The sequence below is a fragment of the Plectropomus leopardus genome, chromosome 5, assembly GCF_026936395.1.
Source record: "Plectropomus leopardus strain MGB_pleo_1.0 chromosome 5, ASM2693639v1, whole genome shotgun sequence".
NCBI classification, from domain to species: domain Eukaryota; kingdom Metazoa; phylum Chordata; class Actinopteri; order Perciformes; family Serranidae; genus Plectropomus; species Plectropomus leopardus.
In genome coordinates, this window is record NC_142180.1 from 35,807,281 (window position 1) to 35,829,676 (window position 22,396).

A 22,396-nucleotide genomic window follows, 5' to 3' on the forward strand; every position below is an offset into this window, starting at 1 on the left:
GACAGTAAGCTGAAACATGTTTCTGAAAACATTTGAGACGAGAAAATGGAAGTCGGTGACAGAATCTTGTTTTACATTTGATCAGCGCCGCTTAGTTTTCGTGTTTGATCTCAGTTTTTTCAGCCTCTATTTTCTGGTTAAAGGAAACATTATGGCATCTTCTTTCTGTTCTCAAACTCTACAACAGCTAGACAGACCACAAAAATATGTTTCTAAAACATTTTAGACCAGAGACAGGCAATGCAGTAACAAAATCTTGGTTTACAGTTGCTCAGCACCTCCTCGTTGTAAAGTTTGAACTGAGTTTGGACTGCACTCTTAATCTACTTGTATACTCTTTATTTCAATGTTGACAGGCAAAATAAAAGGCAGAACTTGAATATGTAGTTTGAGCAGCAGCCCTAGAGCCAGCAAAAAAACGCGATGAGCAGAGAGATCTGGGCGTTGGCAAGATGGGGGGAAGTTTAACAGTTCGTTTACATATACTACCCATTATTATTATTAATATTATTATTATTATGGTACAGAGCTGATTGGAAATCGTCAAAGTATCACTTTAAAGGTAAACTATCACATACATATATGACTCATTTTCTATAGAGACCTATTACACCTTAAGTCCTGAAATTAAGACTTTTTTGGGTGAATACTACAGAATATGGTAGCGTTCCCACCAAAAAACGATATATCTGATGTGGTTTGGTGATGCAGACTATCACAGTGCTTCCTCTCCACTCCCAGAGCTCCAGACACCATTTTCTCTAATGTAGATGTGGTCGATAATAGAGGAGAAGGCCCCGGGGCTAAGTACACTCTCAAATAAGTGTACACACTCTTATTTCCTTTCTACACTGTTACTGTGTCTCCAGCTATGAAATTTAGGCCAGTGTGTCTGACGCGCGTTTCCGATTTCAGGCCCATCCCTCATCATGACAGGTACGCTGGAAGACGGCCAAATATGAACACAGATGTTACTCACGTTTACACTCACCGCTGTCTTTTATATTCATCCCAGTAGTGTTTTCTGGGCTCATAACTGTTGTAAATTATATGAGGTCTGCTGCTAACCACAGAATCAATTTTACTAATTAGCTAGAAATGTTTTCCACGCTGCTCATTTCCCCGACTGCGCTCCGTCTCCTGCCACAAACGGTCTTCTACAGTAAAGTGGGATGACGTCAGACATCGCTGGATATTCCAGTTAAACTTTAATATGTCCGCAGAACTGGATGGACAGTTAACTTTAATCAAACAATGGTTGTTAATCCCTCCACTCGTCACATCTGTGTATCAGTGATGGTGCTGACTTCACCCTCATTAAAGGGATAGTTAACCAAAAAATAAAAATTCAGTCATTATCTACTCATCGTCATGCTGATGGAAAATCAGGTATTTTATAGTCCACAAAACACTGCCGGAGGTTCACAGGAAAAGGCGTTGTTCCCAAACAACTGAAGAATATGGTGACCAGGATTCAAACGTTAAAAAATATGCAATGAAACCACAAAACTACTGCTCGTCAGAGGTAATCCAAGTGTCCTGAAGCCCCAGCGTGCCAAGTTGTTTTGGAAAAAGTCACCGTCGTCATGTTTTTAGCCTTGTTGTAGCCTGTAGCTTCTAGTTTGGGAGCCACATTCATGTATGCACGCTGTATCTGCACACCAGTGTTTACATGCTACCTCTGCATGAACTAAAATGAAGCAATTGAATTTTAATTATATTGTTTAAAAATAGATTTTAAAAACTGTTAAAAAAAATCACAATACTTCAGAACACCTATTTTTTGCGCACACATAATATATATTACAGCCTGACAGAGAGTGAAGGTCACACAAGGTCTCACGCTGCCACGTGGTCAAAACAGGAAAGAAATGATTCAAAAACGCTGAACTTTTTCTATAAAGTCTGGATTCTGTAACAAAAGAGAAACCAGTTTAAAAGAAGACAGATTTTGCTAAACATCTGAAATTAAGAAATAAATCATGATCTTATGCATCGCCTCTGCAGTACGGCATCTTCTCGTTGCTTACTCATCTCTGATTGTTGTGTGATTCATACGAGACGAGAACCCCCCCCCCCCATACCTCAGCACCGGAAAGCAAAGCGCCCGGCTCTGAGGTAAGGTAATTACTTCAGAGCTGCAGTGATTGGCAGAATATATGAGCATTACAGTGAGACACGGAGAAGGGCCGCCTATTCTAATCGCACTCAGTAGCTCCATTGACGTCCTCCGAGGTCACAGCTTACGTGTCGAAGTCATCTGCACCTGAGGCCAGTTTCAGCAGCGTGTTGAGCACACAGAGCACGTCTCCCATCTTCACCACGCTCCCCTTTACTACCTGCCTTCTTTTTTATAGTGGAAACGCTCTTTGATTATGAGGCGTTGAGTTTATAGATGACGCCAGGTCTGGAAGTCATGTCACGGGGGACAAACGTAATTAGACGGAATAAAACGGAAACATTTTTCATCCGGCAGTGTCCTCACAAACCTCCGCCTAAATTGTTCTTCACAATATGAAATGTTTTCTCAACATAATGTTTGCACACACTGACTCCTGTTTGTGAGTTTAAGTGTGCACCATCGATTTTCACACAGCACAAATCACATCTTTGAGAGACAGAAAATAGAAGCAGGAAACATCCATATATGCTAAATATAATTTTCTATTTTTAAGAGCCAAAAATAGTCACTTCAGGCTACAAAAATCCAAGGTATCGACAAATAATCCCAATCCCAAAAATAATCAACCATTTGACCATATAAAATGAATGGAAACATGCTCTACTGTCTGTAAAAGAACTGATCCGTTCTAAAGGAACTTATTTTATGAATTATTGCAAGTTGAACATTAATTGGAAGCTATTTTGTTCCTTCACTTTTACTTGTATTATCAAATAATTTCATTTATTTTTTTGACTGATTAATTGTTTAGTTTATAAAATGTCAGAAAATAACAGCTTTTAAGAGCCCATGTTTTTTTGTTTTGTGTCAAAAATCGCTCAAAATATTTATTTTATTATAATAGAAGGTTAGAAAAGCGAGTATTTATATTTTTTAAAAAGCTGGAACTTGATTTTTTTGGTAAAAATGACTTTGAATTATTTATTTTATTTATTATTTATTTATTTAAAAAAAGTTTAAAAAAATTAAATTAAGTTTTTAATTGCATTTCAATTAACAATGTCCTTTTTCTGTTCCCTTTGATGTTTCATGTGAAGCACTGTGAATTGCCTTGCTGCTGAATGTGCAATATAAATAAACTTGCCTTACAAAGGGACACTAAATTTTGCATTCAAAAGCACATTACATCAATTATTGCAAACCAAAAGAACTCTTACAATCCCTGACTGACTTTATATAACAAATCAGTAATATGAGTTCCAAAAAAAATGTTTATTGGAATTTTAAAATAAATATACAGTATACTGTATACTTTCTAGTATCCCGAAATGGAATAAAAAGCACAATTTATTTAACCAGATGTGATGTTTAGCATGCTAGCATATACAGTATATAGGGGATACTGCATAGTATATACTAGTAGTATTCCAGCCTGGAAGTACTCCACTGCTCATCGTTATCACTGTCAGTGACGCCCACATATTCTACACTAATTATATTGTTGATGATCTGCTCCAGTTCAACTTTTAGCCGTTTTACGTCACATTTTTCAGCATCCTATTTGGGCACATTCCACGTTTGTCTTTGTCATCGCTGCTGGGTCTTCATAATTGTGACTGAGTGATGCTGGTCAGACTGTCACGGCTGACCTGCCCCAGTCAATAGGAGAGGAAATGTGGCTGCGTCAGCAGGTCTGGCAGAGGGGATGTGAACCCACTGACAGAAGCTGGAGGAGAGCCACGTAGATGCTAAATTCAGCAGCAGCAGCAGCAGCAGCAGCAGCAGCAGCACTGACTGTAGGCGGTGAGTTGTCTGCTGCTTTATGTTTGACCTCTATCTCAGTTTACAAGGTCTAAACTTTAAGACACAAAACGTACCAAGAGGCACTGTCTTTGACAAAATGAGCATTATAGAGAAGTACAAATGATGCTAATGAAGTCTTCAACTGTGTTAAAATAAAGAGAATCAGCATTAATCAACAAATTTTGACCTAAAATAGATTTTTTGCATGTGTTTACATGGATGCATCTACATTCAAACATGCAGAATACAGCACACCACAGAATTTTGTTTTTTAAAATATGAATTTTGTACATATGGATGCACAGATTACGGTGGTTATTTACATATGAAACATTTAGCTTCACTTGTTATCTGAGTTATCTGGAGAAAGCATGGGAGATAAGAAAACAAGCTCTTTATCCAAATAAATTACAGATTTATAACATTTGTTAATGAAATAATTTTTCACGTGAAAAAGGCTCGCTAGAAAATGATCAGCTGGTAGCAAAATTCAAAATTAATTTTCAATAGCCAACTTTCAACCATTAGAGGGCAGTAACTTTGCATATTTATACACAATATGTAGAATTGTAATAGTTTGCCCTTAAATGTGAAGACTTTAATCAATTAACAACACTACTAAATACCCAAATATATATTGCTTTTCAACTGAAAAAGCAGTTTGGGGGTTTAGTCACTCTTTAAACATTTCCACAGAAGTCTCAGGCATGGACATGTGGCACACTTGCAGTATATTTGCCTAAGTGTTTAAAGAGGTAAGATTTTAGTGAAAATGCATGTGTTTAGGAAGTACTGAGCATCCAACTGGATGAATAAGACTTCAATTAAAACTGCACCTCCAACAAAGAATCCAAAAACAAAGTTATCTTTACAGATTCAGTTTAGCAGGATGAGTAAATGATATCATTTGGTTGTGTAGTGTTCCTTTAAACTGGCAGCTGCAATAATTGGTGAAGTGGTTTATTTTAGTTTTGTTTTGTCTCTTTTTTTACACCATTCTTTTGTGTAAGAGAACTTTTATTGCAGCTTTTCTTCAGATGGTGAAAGTAAAACAGTGTCGTCTGCATACAAATGAATACTGAACATTTCCTTTTCAGACATATTAGGTTTTTTTTGGTCAAAATACAAACCTAAATCTCTCCACCAAGTAAATGCACTCAACAGTTTTCTAAAGAGAGGCCTGTTTTTCTTCAGGTCTGTCTCCTGCATCTTAATTAAGGTCAGCGTGGGAGGGGAGATCTCCCAAACAACGAGATTACTGCCATTCTCCTGCTTTGTGGGAACCGGGGATTGACCCACACATGAGTGTCAGACAGCACAAAGCAGAGAGTGAGACACACACACAAAAAAACCCGCTCCTTCTTCTTCTTCCTTCTCTCAGCCCAGACTACAAAAAAGACAAGGGGGCATTTATACAGGCCTCTGTACCCCCTCCAGACACTGCAGCCAATGACATCAGCCCGCTCACATCCTCCAGTCCACGTCCAGAGCCATTGACTGAGCGTGGAGGAGAACAATCTGCTGCGCTGAAAGACCTGCAGGCTCTCTGAAAGCAGCTTTGTGCTCCGTGTGGGTCGGACCGACAATGTTTTCTGGTACTGCTGACAAATTGATAAACTCACTTTAATATTCGGATTTTAAGGCAGATAGATTCAAATCAGATCAAACAGAATGATAACTAAAGCCTCAGCAAAATCTGTTCATTCAGACCTACTTAGAAGAATAGAAGAAGATTGTCTTTATTGTCAAAGTACAAGAAGTACAATAAATAAAAGTGCTATATCTGACCAGTGCAGATCTTAAAAGCTGCTGCGTCCATGTGAGCAGCCATCCACAGTGACTTCTTTCACGTAAACTTTTAAATTAAAAAACATTTTTATAGACTTGCTTTTATGAGATGTCTTTTAATTTGTTCCTAGTTTTTTAATTTTATCTTTTAATTTGTCTTTTAACTCATCATTTTATTCCATCCTGCTTATTATTGTCATTATTATTAATGTTCTGTGTTTACTGCCTTTATTTTGTTATTGTATTTTTCTGCCTCTAATGTCCTGTTTTATTCCACCGTAACTCTTGTCTGGCGTTTGTTCGGCATTATTGACCAACTGTTTTATCGCCTCTGCGGTTTATTGCTTTGCTTTGTTGGCCAGAGCACTTTGTAAACTGTGTTTTTAAAGGAGCTCTATAAATAAAAGTTAGTATTTTTACTTTATTATGACTTTTGTCTGTAAAGTAATGAGAGTGGGGGGTACCTGCAATGTTCCTTTTCTCTGAAACTTAAACTGCAGTATACCAGCTTGTAGAAGTGATTTGCATTGTGGGGAATCGAGCCAACAAGCTCCCAGATGTAACTGGATGCAGGTCTGAGAAGATCTTGTGCACATTCTTGTGTTATAGTAGATGTTGCGGGTGCAAAGGTACACAAGAATCACGGTTTGGTACGTGTCTTGGTTTAAGGGTCCCGGTTCAGTTAGAAAACAGAAAAAAGTATAAAAAAAAAAAAAGGTACACTGCACAGCACACAGACTTGACAAAACAAACACAAAAAAAAAAGCTCAACTTGAAGCTATCTCAGTCGACTGATGATTCAGATTCTCTGACTTTCAGCGGGCAGCCCTACACAGATTCTCAATGAGTTTGGGATTTGGGGAATTTGGAGGCCAAGTTGATGCCTTGACATCTTTGTCCCGTTTATCCGGTCATTCCTGAGTGGTGTTCTGGTCTAGCACGGTGCATCGTCCTGTCGGAGAGTGCTGTTTCCACGAGCGTTTGGGTTATTTAGTTCTATTATATTGGAGAGACAGCAGACAACTCTATGGCCGATATCTCCAACTCTGCAACTCTGCAACTCACACCAAAACAACATAGACTGATAAATAGCGCTACAGGTAAAATATGTACTTTTGATTCGGGGTGAACTGTCCCTTTACATATTTAGGTCGGCAGATATTGCAGTGAATCAGCAGGATCTGCCCAAATGAGCATAAAGTGAAGAAAAAGCTGATTGTCATTGTAGGATGGCAGCAAAATTCTCTTAAATTCAAGCATTTTAGAGCCACATTTACTTGGATAATGTGCTTAATTACAAACAAAAGACCCATTTTGTGGGATTAGAAGAATTGAAAGTCACAGATTAAATCAAACGGGGTGTCTCCAAGGACATTTCAGAGGTATCCACACCGTAAAAATATATTCCCCGTGGACGACGGTGCCTTTGATCTAAGTTTACACTGCTGACAGCAAAATACTAATCGTCCACCGCTGCAGAGACAGAACGAGGAGCTCTGTGCCAAGAAACTGACACCGAAATGTAGTCAACGTCATGCTGCGAAATCCTGGAGGGACTCTATTTAAAATGAGATTGTAGCTGTGCAGTCTAACAGGGATCTACGTAAAAAAACCGGCAACAACTCACACAGTTAAAATATGACGACCCAAAAAAGCCACCCAGCTTGTTGTCTAGTCACCCATGACATGAGGAGGGAGGGGGGGGGGGTGGCTAAATTAGGCCAAACGGTAAATATTTCAGGAAGCCTCATCTATTATTCACAAACGGCTTTACCTTCCTAAGCAGACTACATATCGAGTGTCTTTCCAGTCTCCTCTGGACCGGAGTCCTCGCTCGGCACTGTATAACCCGAGGAACGTGGGCTGCTCTGAGCTACATACGTCAAAAACATACAACATACAGCCAAAAAAACAAGCACAGTCGATTTTACAGGAAACTTTACAGCAGCTACACACGAGTGCACACTAAATCACACTTTCTAATGTTATATAACATAGACAAAATTGATTCTGTTTCTTCAAAAAAACTGCCTGACTATTTGCATTAGTGTCAGATTTGAAAAGGAAGATTAATGTTGAATAAGGAGACATTTTTAGATCTGGTTTAATCTGGCCTGATGAGCAAACAACAGGCCTTGTCCTAAATAAATAGCAGGTCAGATATGCAGGAGATTATGTCACCTGCAGCATGGCCTTCAGGAGATTTCCTGAGCAGGTGATTTCATTTTGATAACTGCTCCACTGCTCGCTCTATTTATTAACCGAAAAAGATCGACTCTGTTGTAATCAGACGGCTGTCAATCTTGCAGAAAAGCTTAGCAAGATGACATTTTCTCTATAGATGGATTAAATTATCCAACGCTATCTCAATAATCAGCAGCTGAAATGAAAGCTGATTCTGAATAAACTTGCAGCTCACGTCTTGGAACAGGTCTTAATTTGCACAGTCACTCCTGGTAAAAAAGCACGCAGAAGAGAATTTATTAGAGGTCAACGTCAGCAGCCTTTCCTTCGCAGTCATGCGTCTGAATAATCTGTGACGTCACCAGAGAGCCGCACACAAGCAGGTGAGTTATCAAACCAATTAAACTGTCAAATCAGAGACGCAGCAGCAAACTGAGAGAAAAACATAACAAGACAAACTTTGGCTGATTTGTAACCTATAAACAAAAATGATTCATACGACCTGGTGGCAAAAAGTTGCAGTGCTGACACTGTGTTGTACTTGAATATTACCTACGGTCTTGTTCACGGTGTAAGTGAGTAAGACAGCGAACAGTTCGGTTACTATAAATCCCCTGAAACCCACTGACATTTCATCAAGGCCGGGTGAAGGAATTTTTCACATTTCAAATGAGGCTAAGAATGTGTTACTGATTCCCTGTACGATTTTCATGTCATGACGATAAAAGCCTTAAGTTATTTATACCACTGTTACTTTATATCACCGATAATACTGAGCTCTTTAGTCAGCAGAGTTCAGATATAACAAATTAGTATTGTTAAGGCAAGCTAGTGTGGCATTGGCTAGGAAACATCGCAATTATTTGCTCAAAATTCATAGTGAATTATGTTTATTTGTCTGCTGAAAGAGTGTCTGTTTACGAGTTGTAAGAAATCATAAATCACCTTTTAAAGGAGAAGATGTTTACTGTAAGCATCTGCTCTGATAATATTAACAATATTTGAATGAAACAAGGCAAACTAACCGTTAACATAATCTCAAACAAGTCAATGTGACCACCGATGTGGTCGATGTAGAAATTAACAACAATTTCCAATAAGATGTTATTCTATTTATTCTTAATGCATTCATCGTACAGCAGAACCAGGGTGTTTTTTGCACCGCAGACACAAGTCTCATGCACTCTTTGTATTAGGGATGTTAAAATGAACCATTTCTACGATGTATTGATGCAGTGACAGCACATGGACCATAAAGTTCTGCAGCTGAAAAGAAAGTCCTGGTAGCAACATCACATTGAAATGTGGAAGAACGGAGAAACTGACTGCTTGCGTTTACTGATGAAAAAGTGGTCGTGCATTTATAGGATGCAATGCATCGTCATTCATCGTGGAATCGAATTGAATCGTTGACATAATTTAAAAGCTTGAGAAATCATGAGATCAGTGAAGATGCACCTACTTTGCATATAATCTGTTCTTTCCCAAAATCTGAAACATTTGCAAACAACAAATGATAATGGTTGATGAAAAGATGATTTTCATTTTGCTCGTCTGCAGCTGCAACATTCAGCTGCAGGCTGCCACTGCACGACTACAGCTAGTGACATGACCACAGCAACAGTTCAATATCCATCTATATCTATATCTATATCTATATCTATATCTATATCTATATCTAATCTCATGCTATTTCTTTGAAATCACCACATGTTCACAAAGGAGCGGGAGGAATCAAATTAACCTTTTTCATACAAGATTATTACTCAAGCATCCTTAAATTATTTACTGCTATATGTTTTAACATAAAAGCAAACACAAAGAAAATGCTAAACACCTAAATTACTAACCCACAATGCACCTTGGGTGCAGCCAGTTAATTCTGGTAAAATAAGGATCTTCAGCTCAAGCTGACATCTAGCTGAGTGTCTTCTGCCAACAACTTTCTACACTTTTGACGCCCATGCAGCGTGAAGCAACTGTTCATCCAATCTGCTTGATTCTAAATTTAAAACAATAAAAGCATGTACACATAACACACACGCTGCGGGAGAAATTTAAGCTCTTGTTGGTACTTACTGGTGGTGTTTCCAGACATCTGAATGATGCATTTGCTTTCTTTTCCGATCTCTCTTGAATTGAAGGGGCGGACGCGCACCGCCACCTTCACAGAGGCCCCTGCCATGGTGCCTTCTTCCTAGCACCTCGGGGTGCCTTCTTCAGTGCCCGGGTGGAGGGCCAGCAGGTTCTGTAGAAAAGAGAGGACAGTGAATTTTAAGTGAAAAAATTCTAGTTTTATCACTATTTATGAGTTGGATCGTTGACTGAAAGATTTTAAGATTCAAATGTAGCTGTTATTGCTGCATGTGATTGTATTATCAGTGAATTTTGTGGAATATCTGTATCGTTTTTATGAAAAAGCCAAATTTTGCAATTTTTCACTTTTATAGGTTACATGATGCTATGCTTATCGGTGGAAACTGGCCTCCTCGCGCATTATGCAGCAGGAGCTACAAGAGGTGCCTCGCAATCGTGGACTATCACCTCCCCGAAAACCCTCATACATGGCTGCTCCCACTCATAAAGGGCTTGCCTTTCCTTTATGGCTTCATAACACGCCTACATGGCCTTGGATTGGAAATAATGACGACTAGTGCGGTGGCTGCAATAGAAATAAAGCTGCTAACGTTTTGAACACCCATTGCCATGGTTACTGGGACGTTATTGTGACAGGAGAAGTCACAGAACATTTTTCAGTGGAATCACAGCCGAAGGCCCCTGGGCACAGATATGCAAGAAAGCACCATCACCTCTCCTGCATAGGGGCAAGATACATGGACATTATGGCTGTTTTGCGTCTATCTGTAGTCATTATGTGTCTCTTTGAGGTAATTTTGTGTCTATTTGTGGCTGTTTTGCCTCCTTTTTCCAGTTAATTTGCATGATTTTGTGGTGAGTTTCTTCCTTTGTCTCTTCCTGTGCTCCTGGGTCTGTTCCTGGTGAGCCCGGTCAGTAATCCATCCACGGCTGTATGCAAGCACATGTAGATAAGACTCATTGTTGATTATTTCCTCGATTAATCCATTAGTTGTTGGTCTATGTAATGTAGGAAAATGGTGAAAAATGTTGACCAGTGTTTCCCAAAGCTCAACATGACTCCTTCACATGTCATGCTTTGCCAAACATGACATGTGAAGGAGTCAAGAAATAAAAAAAATATTCACATTTAAGAAGCTGGAATCAGAGAATTTGGACTTCTTTTCCCCTGAACAAAATAATACTACGCACATCTATTTCAAAACAGAGGGGCAACTTGCAGACAGTCTCCTGCACAGTCTAAAAGCAAAAATCGGAGCCTGCTTGTATTGCAACGTTTTGGTAACTAGACCTTCATCAGGCAAAACAAGGTCTAGTTCCTGAAATGTCACAATAAATTTATTAGTTCTGTAAGTTAGACAGTGTTCAGGAGTTTTTTTTGCAAGTTGTGACTTTTATTGCCTAAAAAAAATTCTTAAAGTAATTGTCAAATTAGTTGATGACTAATTTCACAATTGAAAACAAATGAATTAATCATCGCAGCACGACATATTGATGATTATGTGTCTGTATAAGGTATTTGCACCAGTGAAAGTTGATTGAATCTGTGTATGTAAATAACAAATTCAAATTTTGTGTGTTTAAGAGTTTTTATGTGAGATAAGCTAATTACCTATAAGAAATAAGAATGATATCAAAATCTGTGCACATATAAATGACATGCTGCAACTTTTTTGGCATGTGCTGCATTATGTCACATTACTAAATCTAAGTCTAATTTTCACATTTGTGTTAAAAACTCATAGGAAAGAATATTACACCTTATGGTTGGCGTGTTAGGCACAAAAGAGGAGGGCAGGGCTGCGTGACTGTAACATGAAAAGACCATGCATGGTCAGCTACAGCCGAGGGACATGGATAATACAGCCAGCAGCAACAAAAGAAGTGCAGCAGCAGCAGCAGCTAAATGTCAGGCTGTTTCTCTGGACGACAATGGCTCTGAAACCAGCCACAAATCCAGAGTCTGGCTCCATTCAGCAGCTCCGTCTCATGAACAACTCGTCATGCTGTCTCCTAAAAGACTCAGCATGAACATTAAATCTTAAATCATCGTGAGTGTATCGAGAGCAGCCGTGACTCATCATGTGTGGCGATTGATCCACAATAATTTATCGATAAGCTTTAACAGTGAGCAATATGACTGCTTTTACTGCGTGTCTCAGGTATAACTGTGAATATTAAAAAGTCATCATAATTTATTGCAAACAGAAAAATTGTCATGTCTTTAGCTTAACGTGTTCAGATCTCACGTCTGTTCCAACGGACACCATTTTTCTAGGATTTCCAGATCATCTGACTATAAACCAATCACAGTGCTGCACGTCATCAAAAGTGGACTGCAGTAAAGCCACACCCCTTTTTTAACAAGCATGGCAGACTTTGGAGACCAAGCCCCCAGGAGGTGCACCAGGCTCTGCAGCAATTTTTGCAGGTGCATCTCAAAAATTTGAATATTGTGAAAAAGTTCAAGAGTTTCCATCAGTTATTCAAGAAAGCGAAATTTTAATGTATTCTGAACTCATTACATAAACCAAAAGCATTTTTCTTAATTTTAATAACATGACCTACAGCTAGAAAAATGTAAACAAAAAATAATAATAATAATAAAAAAATAATAATAAAAAAAAATTAAAAATATTAGAAAGACCTGCAGATCAGCAGATAACTTTTGTGAATGTCAAAACCTCCAGTGAAATGACAAATGTCTCAATCTTGCAGCTCTTTTAGACTTTCCAAATTTTGTTGAACTGGATGGCTTAAATAGATAATAATAAATAATACATTATAATAATAATATATATAATAATAAATAATATAAATAATAATATAATAATATATAATAATAATAAATGTTCAGATCGCCAGTGAAGCAATGTACTCTGCTGCCATAAGTCTTCAGTGCGCAAGCTTCACAGGCCCGTAGATTCAGGTATTCTATACCTGGAAAAAGAGCTTTTTTTTGCCTATGAGCAGCTCTCAGAGGAATAAACAGGGCCCGCCTCCTTGGCTGTATCCAGACTTTCTTTAATATATCAAAGGCAGAGACATGTATAGCTGCAGACACGTTCACAGAGACATCTGTAAATCAGTGGATGCATTATTTGATCGGCAAACACCCCAAAAAAATGACACGTTTCACTATCAGGATATAATCCATTCGGCCCGATAAGGTTAAGAAAGTCTAGCAGAGCCGTAATCAAGTTAGCGGAGCAGTTGAGCCACTTTGGCATGTGGTATGTTTGCACCCTTTATCACGGCTAAAAAACTGTAAAGACAGAAAAATGAATGATGCATCTTTACATTTCCAACAGTAATTGAACACATCGTTTGGGAGGAAAGCCTCTGGAAAAAAAAAATCCAAATATGAGCTTCAAAATCACTTCATTCTGCACGTCTCATTTACTGTTTTCAAGATAACCTGCATGACAAGAGAAAAAGGCTGAGACTTTTCACAACCGCAGCATTTTCACCTTCAACTTTTAACTTTCAAACATCAAAGGTTGGTTTTTAAAATATAACAAATTATTTATGGTAAAGGGAGGATCATGTATTTTCCCAAAGTCACCCAGGGAGGCTCAAGAAAAAATACTGTAGATTCAGGAAGGTTAAAAAAAAAAAATGTCACACCCAAGCCGACCTCATCCTCTGAATAAAAACAAACAAACAAAAAAAAACAGAACAGAACAGTCCCCACAAAAAAAGAAACACAGAAAAAAGAGAAACTTGCAGACAGTGATCGGCTCCTCCCTGATAGCCAATGGCTGACTGTTTGACCCATATGTTCCATGTTATTTTTTTATTTCCTGTCATATCTGTTTTCTCTATTCCTTTGGATTTAATTTTTATGCACTGCAGCATCTGTTGTTGATTTTGGGTGGGGTTTTCATGTGTCTGTATGTTTTTGGCATTTTTTTTTTGTTGTTTAAAATTTCAAAAATCGATTAAAAATCATTTAAAAATGTGCTTATGTTTTAGGAATGCATTTCGAGTATATATCCACCATAACAATATATTCTTTGGATCATAACTGTTTTCTAAACAGGTTCATTTATGCACAAGATTTGATGGGTGTTGGATCAATATTCAGTTGCTCTGTGACTCAGATGTGAATCATCATAATTGAGTGTTGTAAATTTGCTGTGTCACCCTGCTTCCTGGTACACCCTCTCCAGCTGGTCCCTAAACTGATCCATTTGGGAGATTTACGCAGGTAACAACGGGGAAAAAAAGATTATTAGGTGCAAGCCTACTCAAGTCTAAGTGCAAAGAATAATAAAAAATACTAAAAAAATAATACAAAAGACGCAGCATCATTAATGATGATTGTTTTGACATCTGAAATGAAGTGTCAATGACATTAACATGCTTAAAATGTATTTTATGTTCACATATTAAGAGCAACAGAATATTTCATTTTAAAAGGAACATTTTTACACTTATGATTATTATTTTTTTGCCATAAACATGCATGTTCATAATCTCCTCACACAGATGTTCAGACCAATCAGCTGATGATGCAGCTCAGCTGGGCGGCCACCATTTTCCCGGCGACAAAGAGCTAATGTAACACCACGCTGGTGTTTATTTGACGACAGTTTGATACATTTTACCTCATCACGTATATAAAAATATATGTCATTTGTGGCTTTTTTAACATGACAGCAAAAACATAACCACATGACAACGCCATCTGAAGGTCCCATATTTGGTTTCAGGCTTAAACTAAAAGCTCATAACGATTCATTTTCTGTATTAAAAAAAAACAAAAAAAAAAACTTGCGTCATTTCAGAGCTGATCATAAACGCAAACATGTTTCCATTGTAGCAACATGTCGTGTCCTTTCGCCCAATGACAGTGCGCTTATTCCCAATGTGCTGCCCACAGAAATAAAAGAATTAAAAAATAATAACATAAACTATAAAATGACAAGATTTTCTGCTTCATACAGCAGATTAAATGTCATTTGAGGATCTTTTCGACACTGTCAGCCTCCTAAATGGCCGCACCCTTTGCTCATCTCTTCCCAGGAGATTTAACACTAAGTAAATAAAGACGGTGACAATGGAAAATAACAATAAACGCAAACGTTACCTCCGCAGTGCCGACAGCGACTTGCTCCGGTGTGGAGACCGTGTTTAGTCGTGCTCGTCTGTTTTTTTAATATCCAGCTCCGGAGCTACTTTCCACCTCCTCCTCTGGTCTCCTCCTGGCTCTGCCCTCCTCTGCTAACAGCCTCCTCTCTCCATGAAAACGGGAAGGGCTGAGGAGGTGACCGCCGACGGTGCGTCGTACCCAACCGACCCGACCCCCCTCTGGCCTGCCTGCCGCTGGGGGACCCGGGGAGGGAAAGGGAGTCTGGTTTTTGTGGGTGTCCGGCCGGTCCTTCACACCCCGAAGCGGTCAAAATGGCCCTTTTGTCTGGCTGTCTTTGGTGAGGATGCTCGAGCTCCACTGAGCCGGTGACATCACCGCCGAGGGAGGTAACAGCATCAATGCAGTAGTGAGGAGAGAGGAGGAGGAGGAGGAGGAGGAGAGAGGAGGAGGAAAAACATGGATTAGTACCCCTCCCTTAACACCCCTTAAAAAAGTGCAGTTTCAATAAGATTCCCTGGAAATGATGAAAAGAATAACAAGGACACAATTTCATGAGTAATCACCTGTGTTCATAATAATGGCAATTTAGTTTACGGTACTTTTTTTTTTTTAGTATGTGGTCGATTTGTTTGCTGTTTATTTGTATATTATATAATTATGTTTACGTTGCTTTTCTTACCTTCTTGTACAGTGTCTTTGAGTTCCTTTAAAAGAACTTTATAAACAAATGTATTATCATTAATATTATTAATAATATTATTTGTTATTGGTTTTTCAGTCCTAATCATAAATATCATATATTTATTATTATTTATTATATACATTTTTAGAATTCTAATCCTTTAAATGCCAGGTTTTTGTCATTATGCCACTATGTTTTTAGATGAAAAAACCCCACAAAAAATAAATAGTTTTCAATATACTACATGCTGAGCAGTTTTATTATTATGATCATTCTTATTATTAGTAGTAGTAGCAGTAGTATTAATTATCACAGCCTGTGATATATTAATGATTAGCGGCAACATTGACTTTTATGCATTATTATTCATTTTTGGTGCAGTGTCAAATACTCATACTATACTTAATTTAACCGCCATCAGTCCTAATAATAAATATAGAATACTAATTTTCAGAATTTAACCCTTTAAGTGTACATTTGGAAACCTATATCTAACATATTGCTATGCACTGTAAATTAAGCACCACCTGTTTTTTTAAATAAATAAATAAAACAGCAGATAGCCAGGATACAGCAGTTTTACATGGGGAAAGCGACAGAACAGTTTTGAATGTGCTGGACAATGGGAGCATTTTTTATGAATAGTCTTTAGTAGGTCAAACCAGGGACATCAAGCTGAGGGGGGACAAAGTGGCACAAAGCAGTTTTTTTGCACCATGGAAACTGTCTGTTTAGTGAAGCACACAGCAGAGCATCTCAGGGCAGAGTCTGAGCACAGAGACAGGATTATAGCACAACTATTATCACGTTTCCTCTTGCAAATGTGGTGTTTCTGTAGGCCTCTCTCTCTGAAGTGCTGTGGGATGTCTGCATTGCAGTCTGCAGGATTTGTAGTCAGTTGTGTCCCTTCAACCTCTGTTTACTGCAGCAAATACCTCTGAAAAAGTTAAATGGCAAACACCCAATACTTATAGGCCTTTTTTCACAGCAGACATTTTGACTTTTCATAGGAAAACCACAGCTTACTAATGACATTCAAGATATATTATGCAAGATTTTCACATTTCATAGACTCACACATAAGTAATCCCTCTAAACCATCACTGATGACCCACTACAGAGCGTGTATGTATCCTGGATTTAGCCTGGATTTCCTTTATTTTGTTGTGTTTGGGATGTTATTGGGCAAAAGCAGGACTCTATAAAAAATAGTGACCAGGTGCATCCAGAAGGAAGCCATGAAAATGATGGACACTGCACCAAAAACAACAACAACAACAACAACAACAACAACAACAACAACAACAACAACAACAACAACAACCCACAGATAGTGACTCTGTAGTTTACTTTTGTTTGAGATTACTGTTTGCAAACAGTTACCCACAATTGCAGCACATTGTGCCACTGATTATGATTTAAGCTCTATTTAAGAGTCCCAGCATGCAAAAAACTAAAGCAGTGAAATGGAATTCAGCCATCTTCAGTTTCATTATGTCACGTGATTAACATTTTTCAATAGCTAATTGCGATCAATCAGTTTTTTTTTTATTGCATGTTTGCAAAAAACAGTTTTAAACTCCACATTGAAAAGATAAAGTAAGTCTTACCAAATTGTCTTGACTGTGAATCAAATGACAGCATTTGTTGACTGGTCTGCAGCCAGTGAACGCCCTTTTAGCAGCACTGTGGTTAACTTTGAGTTACTTTCATCTTCAGGTCTGTGGAGATTCGCAAACTCCAAAATTGTGCTTTTCCGTCTTTGGCAATGCAGTTGTCTGCTGAAATCAGTTGGATTTGCAATTTAAAGTTTAGGGACCCCAATATGCAGAAATATTCAAATACAATACGCCAAAATAACACTTATACTGCACGCAGAACTCCAAAATAAAACTGTGTGCTATCTTTATGCACACAGTTTATAGGGGAGATTTTTACCATTTTCCCCATTCTCCCAATCTGTTTTCATTCGCATATCTTGAGGTCAGAGGTCAAGGGACTCCTGTGAAGTGGCCATACTCTTTAAAGCTTAACCTCTTACAGCCTCCTAAAGACAGAAATGTCTAAAAAAAGATTAACATGTTATGAACAAACTTTAATCGCATCAAATTAACTGAAGAATCTTGGAAATATAAAAGGTTGTGATCTTGTATTACTGTATATCTGTGACATTTCGTAAGTTAATTTGAATTTATATGCCATTCACTTTGAAACCTGGACCGACATCACTTTTCTGATGCTGCATTTAGACCTTCAAGAAACGACTGGATTTGGGAAAATTATTTTTTAAATGGTAGAGGAAAATATTCCCAAAACTATTTAATATTTTAAATCAAAGAATCATTATTATTAATATTATCATCATTATTAAAGCACTTTAAGAAGTATCTAGTTTTTTTTGTAATTTTGGTGTACTTTTTACAGTTTATTCATTTATTTGCTAATTTTTCTCTTCTTACATTGTTCATTACCTTTTGTCATGTTTTTGAAAGAAATCAAACCAATTTCTCAGGTTTTAAAGGGTTAAAGTGGCCCTTTTGTTAAAATCTTTATTACTTATAGCAAAAATGGCATTTTATAAATAAAAAACCCACATTATCTCCTGATGGCATTTTAATTTAGTGAGACAGAATAAATCTATATCTGTAGTTCAGCCTGTGTAAATGTTGAACCCGTAAAGAGCTGAGCGTGAACAGAGGAAGATGAGATGCAGCCTGGAGAGATTAATTTGGACTGAAGCTCTCAGACCGTCATTGAGCTGATTGGAGAGATGAGAGGACCGGCACTAACGATGTCAACGTGTCCTTGTACAAGTGACCTGCACTCCACGCCGGTAATGGTTTGGTGGCTAAAGAGATTGTTGCGTTCAGATCAATAAAATCTCTTTTCAGCGTCAGCCATCTGAAGACAAATAATTCTGCACAGTCAAATAATTTCTTGTGTTACAGAGAAGCGCAGTCTGGATTCTGAATCTGTACCGTTTTGCTTGTTAATTAATGTTTCATCATTGATGAACCCTCCGTCAGTTTTCTTGGCCTCTCTTTCGCTGTGTTAAACGGGGCAGTGTGTGAGATTTAAGGGGATTTAGTGGCATCTAGTGGTAAGGATTGCAGATCGCAACCAGCTGAAACTTCAGAGTTAATTGTTGAGGAGGTTTTTATCCTGAGCTGAGTTGTCCACGGAGGTCTCTTTTTCTCCGAAACAAACAGACCAGGTCATTAAAACTGGTAAAAACACAGAATAAAGCAGTTTAATGTTAAAAATCAGTGTGTCTTTAGTCCTGTTTGGTACTGAGGACAGACAATGTGTGGACCTTAAGGACTGCATCTTATAACCATTACTCTGGTGTTTTTATGGCAATGCAAAGTTTTATATTTTTTTAATGTTCCGAACATGAATTTAATCACGTCTTCATTTCAGGGGCCACAGACAAGTCTGTCTCAGACAAAAGCTCAGTCACAAAATACTGAGACGTGGAGCAGTAATCGTGTCCATCCTGTGATCTAAGGACATTTTTAAAAAAATTAAATTCCTGACAATAAACCCCCTTAAATCCTTCACACTGGAGCTTTAAGACAAAACACAGACAGTTGCACATGAGGTTTCGCAGCATCAGAGGGTGGTGAGCAGGAACTCTCTATCTGGTGGAGGGATACTTTGGCTGCTCAGGTTTCAGTGCGCGTGAAACACAATGCAATTGTGTTTCGTGACCTTGCTCTTTGCACAGTCCTACCGTCCCTATTGCTCTCTCTGTCTCTCCCTCTCTCTCTCGTGGACACATTTGCTTGACGTGTAACATCTCTCCGGGGGCCCGCTCTGTCTCCTCCACTTTTATCTGATGCAACTGCTTTATTTAATTCATCCGCATGATGATTTCAAGCTCCATGCACAGATATAACATGCTGTTTTGTCATGTATTCATGCTCTAAAAAAACACCACACAGCAAACATCAGAGGTGAGTGTGAATCATTACAGGTTAACAAGGATGATGTCAGCGGCCTGAATCACCACACGCGAGATGAGGTGCCTCGCAAACTCTCGTCCTCCCCATTTTAAAAGTGGGTCAAGCTGAAGGCTCAGTTTTATAAGTGAGCGTAAAAGGAAGTGTCTTTTGATAATTTAGAGGCGCCAGCGTCCACTACAGGAAGATGCAGGAGGAGTGGTGATCCTGTTTCTGTGGAGCCGCCCCGCTCTGCTCTGCCATGTCTAAATTCAGCGGCACAGGAGCCTGAATTATTTATTGGTTGAGTGAGCTGCTGTCTTGAGCCGAGTGTGACAGACATGTTTTCTTAAAGAGACGCTCTTGGTGTGTGTCTGTCACAGTATATAGAGCAGTGATACCAAACTTATGGCCCACGAGCCAAATCTGGCCCCTGATAGGGTGCCAGGTGGCCCCAAATCATTTTTCTAATTCACAATCAAAATAAAGTGATTCACACTGGGAATAGTTTTTGTAGTATACATAAAGTACCAGAGTACCCTACACAAAACAGCAACAAAAAGAAATGGAAATAGATATTAAAGATATTAGATACTAAACTCCTGATGTCAAAAAATACCCAAAACATCCTAAAATCCCAGAGAAACTCCTGGTAACCTCTGAGTATCCTTGAACCGTCCTCAAATCCTAAAAATGTCACAAAATCTGAGAAACCTTCTGACATCCTAAAGACCTCTGAAACATCCTAAAATCCTAAAATTCTGAAAATGTCCTGAAATACCTTTAAACTGAGAAATGTTCTAAAATCGTAAAAATTTGCTAAAATCACAGAAATGTCCCTGAGCCAGACTAAACTGTGTCTTACCGTCTTCAGTGTTTAGCTCCCGGCTGTGTCTTTCGCGGGGATGTCTCCGATGCATCGTAGCTCTTTCAGAAGCCTCTCTGCTCAGTCCTGGACATCGGCTGTTTTTACGGGACGTTGTTCATAAGTCAGTGATGATAGATCCGATATTGGGTGTCTTCCGTCCATATTTTAATCGTATTTCGCTGATAAAAGTATATTAGCGTCGATGCTAAACGCCATATTGGTTTCCCATAGTTCCTTTGGAGAAGTCAGAGATTTGTTTTGGTCTTGTTATCCAATCGGAAGACGATCCGACGCTTCGTATCCGCCGACGTATCCATACGTCATCTGAAGGAACTGCACTGTGATTGGTCTAATCCTGCTGTATCTATGGCTCTGTGTTATTGGCAGCGCCTCGTGCATTAGAATAAACTGTGGTAGCCCCTATAATACTACTACTACTACTACTACTACTACTACTACTACTACTACTACTAATAATAATAATAATAATAATGTAACACGCAGCAGGGCCTCATATGGATGTAAACTCTGTGTTGACTGCAGGCAGAGCAGGCAGGAGAGTCAGGGCCCGCTCTGAAGTGTCTGGAGTGTGATGTGGCCCTCTGCAGCATCACAGAGAGGAGCTGGCACATATAATGGGATACACAAACAACTGCAAAACAAAAAATGATGGGACTTTTCTCGAAAAGTGTGTCCATTTTTTTAATGTTTATTTTTTCACTTTCTGATTCTCAACACTTGAGAGAAAGGTTTTCTACAGCAAAAAAGCTTTTGCATTATACTTTTGGGTGATTTATCACTCAAGATCTGTACAATTCAATTTCCGTCTTGCTTATTCTTTTGTCTTTATGGTCTCATAACTATTTGTACATTCAAGTGACATCACTGCAGCCTAAATATTTTGATAGCCATGGTTGTCCTGGAAAAGGTTGTCCTGTGCCTTGAGAGACTGAGGTTTTAAGTGCATTATTACACAAAAAGTCCAGGCGAACCAAAACTAGCTAAAAATGGCTTAGAGCTCAGGGGGTTAAATCCTAGAGATGTTTCAAATTCTTAGAAATGTCCCGAAATCCTAAAACATCCTGAAATCTCAGAGATGTCCTAAATTCATTGAAACAAGTATGGGGCTGCTGCGACTGGCCCCGGGCCCCTGTCATTTTGTAAAAGTGGCCCTGAAGCTAAGAAAGTATCCCTGCTGTAGAGCAAACTCCTACATAAATCTAATTCGACATGAGAAAAGAATATTATGAACTGAGATATAAATAAAAAAAAATTAAAAATCATATAAATGCTGTGGGCTTGCACAAGCATATGATATCAAACAGAGTGGAATATTCAAACCCAAGGTGCCATATTTTTATGGGTGAAATATGATGACATATTAGGGTGTTATGTGCATTACTTTATACACATGTATGCATTTACAATATGAGGACAATATGAGCGGCAGCTGTCTGCAGAGTGTCTGCATGAAGAGCTGTCAGTGATTCCAGGAGACCCTGCATTATGACGCTCTGCTGCCACCCACTGGTGTAACCAGGCTTCTTTACTCGAGTAGAAGTAGGGTGATATCTGCAAAAATGGCCCATTGGACATGATGAAGGCCACTGTGTGGCCAAAACATGATTTATCTGTTCCACCATGAACTAGCCTTTATAATTAAGCTTTTTATCACAAGTACAGTGCCTTGATTTAGCTTATTTTTTCAACTATTTTCATTTTTTTAACTAAAGAGCACCTCCTTATTGCTTTGCTGTTTCACCTGCCTTGAGAATACAGAGGCCTTCCTACTTTTGTTTGGCACAAATCTTATTTT

At 38.5% G+C, this 22,396-nt stretch overlaps 1 protein-coding gene across 17 annotated transcripts in view; it reads right to left on the reverse strand.

The window, feature by feature from the left end:
• kif1aa (kinesin family member 1Aa) overlaps nt 1-15,477 on the reverse strand; it is a 68,752-nt gene extending 53,275 nt beyond the window's left edge. For 10 of the 17 annotated variants that reach the window (XM_088078106.1, XM_088078105.1, XM_088078115.1 and 7 more), the window contains exons 1-2: nt 15,087-15,473; nt 9,977-10,145 (exon numbers count right to left, since the gene is read on the reverse strand). In XM_088078106.1, the coding sequence (XP_087934232.1) occupies nt 9,977-10,082 (106 nt within the window). In that variant the 5' untranslated portion in view covers nt 10,083-10,145; nt 15,087-15,473. Of the gene's footprint in view, nt 1-9,976; nt 10,146-15,086 lie in introns of all 17 variants that reach the window. The other 7 variants (XM_088078112.1, XM_088078111.1, XM_088078110.1 and 4 more) reach the window with 2 other exon arrangements.
• Nucleotides 15,478-22,396: the final 6,919 nt, after the last annotated feature.